Source organism: Callionymus lyra, chromosome 3 (genome assembly GCF_982586985.1).
Source record: "Callionymus lyra chromosome 3, fCalLyr1.hap1.1, whole genome shotgun sequence".
In the NCBI taxonomy this organism is placed as follows: Eukaryota; Metazoa; Chordata; class Actinopteri; order Syngnathiformes; family Callionymidae; genus Callionymus; species Callionymus lyra.
Genome location: NC_141820.1, coordinates 1,933,073 through 1,943,575, shown reverse-complemented (window position 1 = coordinate 1,943,575; position 10,503 = coordinate 1,933,073). Strand labels below are relative to the sequence as shown.

At 38.4% G+C, this 10,503-nt stretch overlaps 1 protein-coding gene across 1 annotated transcript; it reads left to right on the top strand.

The window, feature by feature from the left end:
* The first annotated feature begins 15 nt into the window (after nt 1-15).
* csnk2b (casein kinase 2, beta polypeptide) lies at nt 16-10,219 on the top strand. The gene is made up of 7 exons (XM_087786147.1): nt 16-139; nt 452-532; nt 2,161-2,263; nt 2,327-2,442; nt 5,272-5,347; nt 5,665-5,854; nt 8,843-10,219. Exons 2-7 carry the CDS (start codon nt 461-463, stop codon nt 8,931-8,933), a joined length of 648 nt encoding a protein of 215 aa, XP_087642273.1. The 5' UTR covers nt 16-139; nt 452-460; the 3' UTR covers nt 8,934-10,219.
* Nucleotides 10,220-10,503: the final 284 nt, after the last annotated feature.

Genomic DNA, 10,503 nt, shown 5'->3' with positions numbered 1-10,503 from the left:
GTTTCGTAGAGCGACCGCTGGGTGGCAGCACTGCCTCACTACACAGGACCGTCGAACAAGAACGAGCTGTTTACTATTTTTGTCTTCTGTATTTTGATGATACATTCAATCTGGGGAGTCGCACATCTTTTATTTTGAGGTAAGTGGCCTTGAGGATGACGTGCAAAGCTCTAGCAAAGAAGCGAGATCAGGCATAAACACGGCGTTACGTTAAACCGTACATTAGCATCGTGTGTTAGCATTTAGCCGATAAAAAGTTACACATCTGACTTCGTGACGCACAACGATGTGTGTAGCAGTTCTTATCACGGTGTAGTGGAGTCAACACAAGTGTCAAAGAATGTTTTGAAACCGATGAGATCATAACAAGTCCCAGCACGAACAGTCGAGTTAGCCTAGCATGGTTAGCCGTCGTGCTTCCGCTGACCTCTGACCTCCCCGTCCCCCGCAGGTCAACAAGATGAGCAGTTCTGAAGAGGTGTCGTGGATCTCCTGGTTCTGTGGACTCCGAGGAAACGAGTTCTTCTGTGAAGTGAGGGAATGAAAGTCGTGAACTTCTGGCCTCTGCTGCTGTTATTGACCTTTAGTTCATTTCTCTATCCTTCTATCCTTCTATCCATCTTTCTATGGAAATATGAACAAGAGTCTGAGGTCACAGTGTGGCGAGTCAAGCGCCTGAGAACAAACGTCTGGTGTTCTGCGTAACTGTCCGAGTCCCAGACGACCTGCAAATCTCACCTGACAAACCTCACATGTTGGAAGTTTGTGTTCTTCTGAACATGACCTACATCCACTGACACGGATGTCCAGTTGCATGCTGGGTCTTCTCGGGTGTCGGTTAACACGAAGGTTCTTGAGTTAGTTTGGTTTCATCGACCGATGAGACGTCAGCGTGGCTCGATCGTTAAAGTGTGAAAAATAAGGAAATATTTTACCATTTGTTAAACATTTGGAATGTTGTGGACGCTTTTAAAAACAAGATTACAGATTTTAAACATGAGATTTTAGTGTTTTTACACTTGAATGAAAAGTAAAAGGCCTTGAAAAAAGTCATCTGGGCTGTGATTGATCTCAACGTGTATATATTTATGCAACACTTAAATGTAGATGTACTGTATAAGAAAGATGTCCTTTTATATACTGAAAAATTGCATCATTTTGTTCTATCATGACCGTGTCTCCTTCGTAATACACTTTGAATACCATTTAAAAAAAAACCTTAAACCCACGGATTGACACACATTATCCATTAAACAATAGTCTAACACTGATAAATATTTTAGAAGAAAAAAAATGATGAACAACTTTGTATCTTCAAGATTATTTAAAAAACATTTTGATAGTCAAATGTCACAAGGAAGAAGAAGATAAACAATAGTTTAGGTCAAACACACGTGGTTTCCTTCAGGAGCATCACAGGCAGTGACTGATCTCAGCTCCGTGATCTTTGACCTCTGGCTCGGTGACGTGAACGACCTCTAAACCGACGGTTCCTCACTGTTGTCAAGCACGTGAAGCTCTGAGTTTGTTTCTTTCTTTGCTGACGATGAGGTTGAACATGTCAAATACCAAAACAGCTCCTTGTCAATCAAATACAGTCTGAAGTCAAATGGATAAAATAAAGATTCTATAGTTTGAACCTGTTTAACGAGGAGTAATAAATGTCATGATGTACAATTTATTACATTTCTCCCTTGTGATTGTAAAACAACATAAATACATGTTTATTTTTAAACGGGAATTGAGAATATATGTTGAATTTTACAAATGATGATGCTTGAACAATGAACTTAAAGTATGTCATTAATGTATGAAATATAAATCTATGAAAATACAAACATTTACATTTATCCATCACGTAAAACACACTTTATTTCAAAAAAGGAGTAAGAATAAGTCAAAGGAATATGTTTTTTATCCATCAATTTTCTTTTCTTTCTTTTATAGTACATGTAACAAATATGTTATACATTTAAAAAAAAAAATCAATCAAAAACTGCTCTAAAGTCGTAGTAGTTGAGAATATTTCTGTCTTTGAACCTGTGAATGACGAACAAAAGGTTAAAAGTGTTTTTTTGAATCTATGTTGTGATACAAAGAACGTAGGAAGACAGAAGTACTGACTGGTTCTTCTGGTTCTGATCTTCACCGTGTGTCCAGGTGGATGAAGACTATATCCAGGACAAGTTCAACCTGACGGGCCTCAACGAGCAGGTTCCTCACTACCGCCAAGCTCTGGACATGATCCTGGACCTAGAGCCAGGTGCGTCTCCACCTTCAGGTGCTCGGAGTGAAGCAGCGTGAAGACGCTTTCTTGTGTCTTCAGACGAGGAGCTGGAAGACAATCCTAACCAGAGCGACCTGATCGAGCAGGCGGCGGAGATGCTGTATGGCCTGATCCACGCTCGCTACATCCTCACCAACAGAGGCATCGCACAGATGGTGAGGAACCTGACCTCTACGTTAGTTTAGAGTAGAACATTTCAGATGGTGAGACTCCAGAGGAACCTGACCTCTACGTTTGTTTAGAGAAGAAAATTTCAGATGTTTAGACTCCAGAGGAACCTGACCTCTACGTTAGTTTAGAGAAGAACATTTCAGATGTTTAGACTCCAGAGGAACCTGACCTCTACGTTAGTTTAGAGAAGAACATTTCAGATGGTGAGACTCCAGAGGAACCTGACCTCTATGTTAGTTTCGAGTAGAACATTTCAGATGGTGAGACTCCAGAGGAACCTGACCTCTACGTTAGTTTAGACTAGAACATTTCAGATGTTTAGACTCCAGAGGAACCTGACCTCTACCTTAGTTTAGAGTAGGACATTTCAGATGGTGAGACTCCAGAGGAACCTGACCTCTACGTTAGTTTAGAGTAGAACATTTCAGATGTTTAGACTCCAGAGGAACCTGACCTCTACGTTAGTTTAGAGTAGAACATTTCAGATGGTGAGACTCCAGAGGAACCTGACCTCTACGTTAGTTTAGAGTAGAACATTTCAGATGTTTAGACTCCAGAGGAACCTGACCTCTACGTTAGTTTAGAGAAGAACATTTCAGATGGTGAGACTCCAGAGGAACCTGACCTCTACGTTAGTTTAGAGAAGAACATTTCAGATGGTGAGACTCCAGAGGAACCTGACCTCTATGTTAGTTTAGAGTAGAACATTTCAGATGGTGAGACTCCAGAGGAACCTGACCTCTACGTTAGTTTAGAGAAGAACATTTCAGATGGTGAGACTCCAGAGGAACCTGACCTCTACGTTAGTTTAGAGAAGAACATTTCAGATGGTGAGATTCCAGAGGAACCTGACCTCTACGTTAGTTTAGAGTAGAACATTTCAGATGTTTAGACTCCAGAGGAACCTGACCTCTACGTTAGTTTAGAGAAGAACATTTCAGATGGTGAGACTCCAGAGGAACCTGACCTCTACGTTAGTTTAGAGAAGAACATTTCAGATGGTGAGACTCCAGAGGAACCTGACCTCTACGTTAGTTTAGAGTAGAACATTTCAGATGTTTAGACTCCAGAGGAACCTGACCTCTACGTTAGTTTAGAGAAGAACATTTCAGATGGTGAGATTCCAGAGGAACCTGACCTCTACGTTAGTTTAGAGTAGAACATTTCAGATGTTTAGACTCCAGAGGAACCTGACCTCTACGTTAGTTTAGAGAAGAACATTTCAGATGGTGAGACTCCAGAGGAACCTGACCTCTACGTTAGTTTAGAGAAGAACATTTCAGATGGTGAGACTCCAGAGGAACCTGACCTCTACGTTAGTTTAGAGTAGAACATTTCAGATGTTTAGACTCCAGAGGAACCTGACCTCTACGTTAGTTTAGAGTAGAACATTTCAGATGTTTAGACTCCAGAGGAACCTGACCTCTACGTTAGTTTAGAGTAGAACATTTCAGATGTTTAGACTCCAGAGGAACCTGACCTCTACGTTAGTTTAGAGTAGAACATTTCAGATGGTGAGACTCCAGAGGAACCTGACCTCTACGTTAGTTTAGAGTAGAACATTTCAGATGTTTAGACTCCAGAGGAACCTGACCTCTACGTTAGTTTAGAGAAGAACATTTCAGATAGTTAGACTCCAGAGGAACCTGACCTCTACGTTAGTTTAGAGTAGAACATTTCAGATGTTTAGACTCCAGAGGAACCTGACCTCTACGTTAGTTTAGAGTACAACATTTCAGATGTTTAGACTCCAGAGGAACCTGACCTCTACGTTAGTTTAGAGTAGAACATTTCAGATGTTTAGACTCCAGAGGAACCTGACCTCTACGTTAGTTTAGAGAAGAACATTTCAGATGGTGAGACTCCAGAGGAACCTGACCTCTACGTTAGTTTAGAGTAGAACATTTCAGATGGTGAGACTCCAGAGGAACCTGACCTCTACGTTAGTTTAGAGTAGAACATTTCAGATGTTTAGACTCCAGAGGAACCTGACCTCTACGTTAGTTTAGAGTAGAACATTTCAGATGGTGAGACTCCAGAGGAACCTGACCTCTACGTTAGTTTAGAGTAGAACATTTCAGATGTTTAGACTCCAGAGGAACCTGACCTCTACGTTAGTTTAGAGTAGAACATTTCAGATGTTTAGACTCCAGAGGAACCTGACCTCTACGTTAGTTTAGAGAAGAACATTTCAGATGGTGAGACTCCAGAGGAACCTGACCTCTACGTTAGTTTAGAGTAGAACATTTCAGATGGTGAGACTCCAGAGGAACCTGACCTCTACGTTAGTTTAGAGTAGAACATTTCAGATGTTTAGACTCCAGAGGAACCTGACCTCTACGTTAGTTTAGAGTAGAACATTTCAGATGGTGAGACTCCAGAGGAACCTGACCTCTACGTTAGTTTAGAGTAGAACATTTCAGATGTTTAGACTCCAGAGGAACCTGACCTCTACGTTAGTTTAGAGAAGAACATTTCAGATGGTGAGACTGAAATGTTTGTTTGAAATACCACTCTTGCCCAATGATACTGGGATAGACTCCAGTCTCCCCGTGACCCTGAATTTAAAAGAATATGTATGTATTATATGTATGTATATATACATACATATACATATATATGTTTGTATATATACATATATATGAAACAAACAGTATATGTGTATGTAAAAAAAAAAGATTAAAAAAACAAATAATAATAATAATTTTCACCGTTTCTAAGGTGAATTTACTCAATACTGTGACGTCTCTGATTCTGTGGCTGAACACTTTGGATCAGAACCTCCTGATGTAAGAGCAACTCTTGTCTTCCAGCTGGAGAAGTACCAACAAGGAGACTTCGGTTACTGTCCGCGGGTCTACTGTGAGAACCAGTCCATGCTGCCCATCGGTCAGTCTGCTCGTTAACCTAGTTAGTTGTCAATTAAGAGAAGATAAAATCTTTTTTTCAGTTAATCATTTTTAATGAATGAAAAAATCAACGTCATGTTGTTGTTTTTCAATAGTTTGTCATTTTCCAACGTGTGTTAAATATTCTTAAACACAAATAGAACTTCAACCAAACAGAGTCATGAATATATTCCGGTTAATGAAATAAAACACTTCCCTTCATTTGTACTTTTGACAACAAACATTTGCGTGGAATCATTGTTCAGGTTGTAAAAGGTGAGAAACAGGTCCTTCTAAACTGCTGCCGGCTCTTCTCAGGACTCTCGGACATCCCGGGCGAGGCCATGGTGAAGCTCTACTGCCCCAAGTGCATGGACGTCTACACCCCCAAGTCCTCCAGGCACCACCACACCGACGGAGCCTACTTCGGCACCGGCTTCCCTCACATGCTGTTCATGGTCCACCCGGAGTACCGACCCAAGAGGCCCGCCAACCAGTTCGTGCCCAGGTCAGTGGATCTTCCTGTGGCATTTATATTGTTCATATCAGTCACATGATACATTTATATTGTTCATATCAGTCACATGATACATTTATATTGTTCATATCAGTCACATGATACATTTATAGTGTTCATATCAGTCACATGATACATTTATATGGTTTAAATCAGTCACATGATACATTTATATTGTTTAAATCAGTCACATGATACATTTATATTGTTCATATCAGTCACATGATACATTTATAGTGTTCATATCAGTCACATGATACATTTATATTGTTTAAATCAGTCACATGATACATTTATATTGTTCATATCAGTCACATGATACATTTATATTGTTCATATCAGTCACATGATACATTTATAGTGTTCATATCAGTCACATGATACATTTATATTGTTCATATCAGTCACATGATACATTTATAGTGTTCATATCAGTCACATGATACATTTATATTGTTCATATCAGTCACATGATACATTTATAGTGTTCATATCAGTCACATGATACATTTATATTGTTCATATCAGTCACATGATACATTTATATTGTTCATATCAGTCACATGATACATTATAGTGTTCATATCAGTCACATGATACATTTATATTGTTCATATCAGTCACATGATACATTTATATTGTTCATATCAGTCACATGATACATTTATATTGTTAATATCAGTCACATGATACATTTATATTGTTTAAATCAGTCACATGATACATTTATATTGTTCATATCAGTCACATGATACATTTATAGTGTTCATATCAGTCACATGATACATTTATATTGTTTAAATCAGTCACATGATACATTTATATTGTTCATATCAGTCACATGATACATTTATATTGTTCATATCAGTCACATGATACATTTATAGTGTTCATATCAGTCACATGATACATTTATATTGTTCATATCAGTCACATGATACATTTATAGTGTTCATATCAGTCACATGATACATTTATATTGTTCATATCAGTCACATGATACATTTATAGTGTTCATATCAGTCACATGATACATTTATATTGTTCATATCAGTCACATGATACATTTATATTGTTCATATCAGTCACATGATACATTTATAGTGTTCATATCAGTCACATGATACATTTATAGTGTTCATATCAGTCACATGATACATTTATAGTGTTCATATCAGTCACATGATACATTTATAGTGTTCATATCAGTCACATGATACATTTATAGTGTTCATATCAGTCACATGACACATTTATATTGTTCATATCAGTCACATGATACATTTATAGTGTTCATATCAGTCACATGATACATTTATATTGTTCATATCAGTCACATGATACATTTATATTGTTTAAATCAGTCACATGATACATTTATATTGTTAATATCAGTCACATGATACATTTATATTGTTAATATCAGTCACATGATACATTTATATTGTTTAAATCAGTCACATGATACATTTATAGTGTTCATATCAGTCACATGATACATTTATATTGTTTAAATCAGTCACATGATACATTTATATTGTTTAAATCAGTCACATGATACATTTATATTGTTCACATCAGTCACATGATACATTTATATTGTTCATATCAGTCACATGATACATTTATATTGTTCATATCAGTCACATGATACATTTATATGGTTTAAATCAGTCACATGATACATTTATATTGTTCATATCAGTCACATGATACATTTATATTGTTCATATCAGTCACATGATACATTTATATGGTTTAAATCAGTCACATGATACATTTATATTGTTTAAATCTGTCACATGATACATTTATAGTGTTCATATCAGTCACATGATACATTTATATTGTTTAAATCAGTCACATGATACATTTATATTGTTTAAATCAGTCACATGATACATTTATATTGTTTAAATCAGTCACATGATACATTTATATTGTTTAAATCAGTCACATGATACATTTATATGGTTTAAATCAGTCACATGATACATTTATATTGTTCATATCAGTCACATGATACATTTATATTGTTCATATCAGTCACATGATACATTTATATGGTTTAAATCAGTCACATGATACATTTATATTGTTTAAATCTGTCACATGATACATTTATAGTGTTCATATCAGTCACATGATACATTTATATGGTTTAAATCAGTCACATGATACATTTATATTGTTTAAATCTGTCACATGATACATTTATAGTGTTCATATCAGTCACATGATACATTTATATTGTTTAAATCAGTCACATGATACATTTATATTGTTTAAATCAGTCACATGATACATTTATATGGTTTAAATCAGTCACATGATACATTTATATTGTTTAAATCAGTCACATGATACATTTATAGTGTTCATATCAGTCACATGATACATTTATATTGTTTAAATCAGTCACATGATACATTTATATTGTTTAAATCAGTCACATGATACATTTATATTGTTCACATCAGTCACATGATACATTTATATTGTTCATATCAGTCACATGATACATTTATATTGTTCATATCAGTCACATGATACATGTATATGGTTTAAATCAGTCACATGATACATTTATATTGTTCATATCAGTCACATGATACATTTATATTGTTCATATCAGTCACATGATACATTTATATGGTTTAAATCAGTCACATGATACATTTATATGGTTTAAATCAGTCACATGATACATTTATATTGTTCATATCAGTCACATGATACATTTATATTGTTCATATCAGTCACATGATACATTTATATGGTTTAAATCAGTCACATGATACATTTGTTAGTGTAAGTTAAGCAGCAAAGGTCACATGGTGACGATGGATGTGACTAAACACCTCGGCGCCTCCACCTGGAGATCAAACACTGAGACTGACGTGTTTATCTTCCATCACTTCTTGTTTGTCGAGACGGAATTTCTAAAGTAACAAAACTTCTCCACGTGTTTCTTCAAAGACTCTACGGATTCAAGATCCACCCGATGGCCTATCAGCTGCAGCTGCAGGCGGCGTCCAGCTTCAAGAGCCCCGTCAAAGCTGTGCGCTAGAGCCTGGAGGACGTGACGAGGATGTGGGGAGAACATCAGGAGAACATCAGGAGGACGCGAGGAGGACGTCAGGACGACGTCAGGAGGACGTGGGGAGAACATCAGGAGGACGTGGGGAGAACATCAGGAGGACGTCAGGAGGACGTCAGGAGGACGTCAGGAGAACATCAGGAGGACGTGAGGAGAACATCAGGAGGACGTCAGGAGGACGTCAGGAGAACATCAGGAGGACGTCAGGAGGACGTCAGGAGGACGTCAGGAGGACGTGAGGAGAACATCAGGAGGACGTCAGGAGGACGTGAGGAGAACATCAGGAGGACGTCAGGAGGACGTCAGGAGGACGTGAGGAGAACATCAGGAGGACGTGAGGAGGACGTCAGGAGGACGTCAGGAGGACGTCAGGAGGACGTCAGGAGGACGTCAGGAGGACGTCAGGAGGACGTCAGGAGAACATCAGGAGGATGTGAGGAGAACTTAAGGAGGACGTGAGGAGAACATCAGGAGGACGTGAGGAGAACATCAGGAGGACGTGAGGAGAACATCAGGAGGACGTCAGGAGAACTTCAGGAGGACATCAGGAGGACGTCAGGAGGACGTCAGGAGGACGTGAGGAGAACGTCAGGAGGACGTCGGGAGGACGTCGGGAGGACGTCGGGAGGACGTCAGGAGGACGTCAGGAGGACGTCAGGAGGACGTCAGGAGAACATCAGGAGGACGTGAGGAGAACTTCAGGAGGACGTCAGGAGAACTTCAGGAGGACGTCAGGAGGACGTGAGGAGAACTTCAGGAGGACGTCACGAGGACGTCAGGAGGACGTGAGGAGAACATCAGGAGAACTTCAGGAGGACGTCAGGAGAACTTCAGGAGGACGTCAGGAGGACGTGAGGAGAACATCAGGAGAACTTCAGGAGGACGTCAGGAGAACATCAGGAGAACTTCAGGAGGACGTCAGGAGAACATCAGGATGATGGAAGAACGTCACTGCTGACACTGAAACACAACATGGACTCAAAGCTCACTTTGACTCTCGAAGGTCACGCTCGAGCATCAAGACATTAGATAAAACTTTATTTCTTCCCCGAACATCAAGTTTCTCACAGTTCCTCATAATCCTGCGTCTTTAGAATTGATCCGTTTAACTCGATCAAATGCATCCGTTTCTCTTTGTTTTGAGGGATTATGGATTGTTTGTGTGAATGAAAGTGTTTAGAACGAGGATCTGTATTTATGTGATGTATATAAAACCTCGGAGCAGGTTCAGATTTCTCAATAAATTTTAATTTGTCTGTAGTGTGGCTTTTATTCAGAACTGCACTTCCACCTCCAGCCTCTTGGTGTCAGTGTGGGCGACTTTCATCGTCAACAAACATGAGACGAACAACTTATTTAAAACTTTATTAACATGTACAGTTAACAAGAACAATGATTGTATCTTTTTACACATATTTAAAAACTTTATTAACAAGAACAATGATTGTAACTTTTTACACATATTTAAAAACTTTATTAACAAGAACAATGATTGAATCTTTTTACACATATTTAAAAACTTTATTAACAAGAACAATGA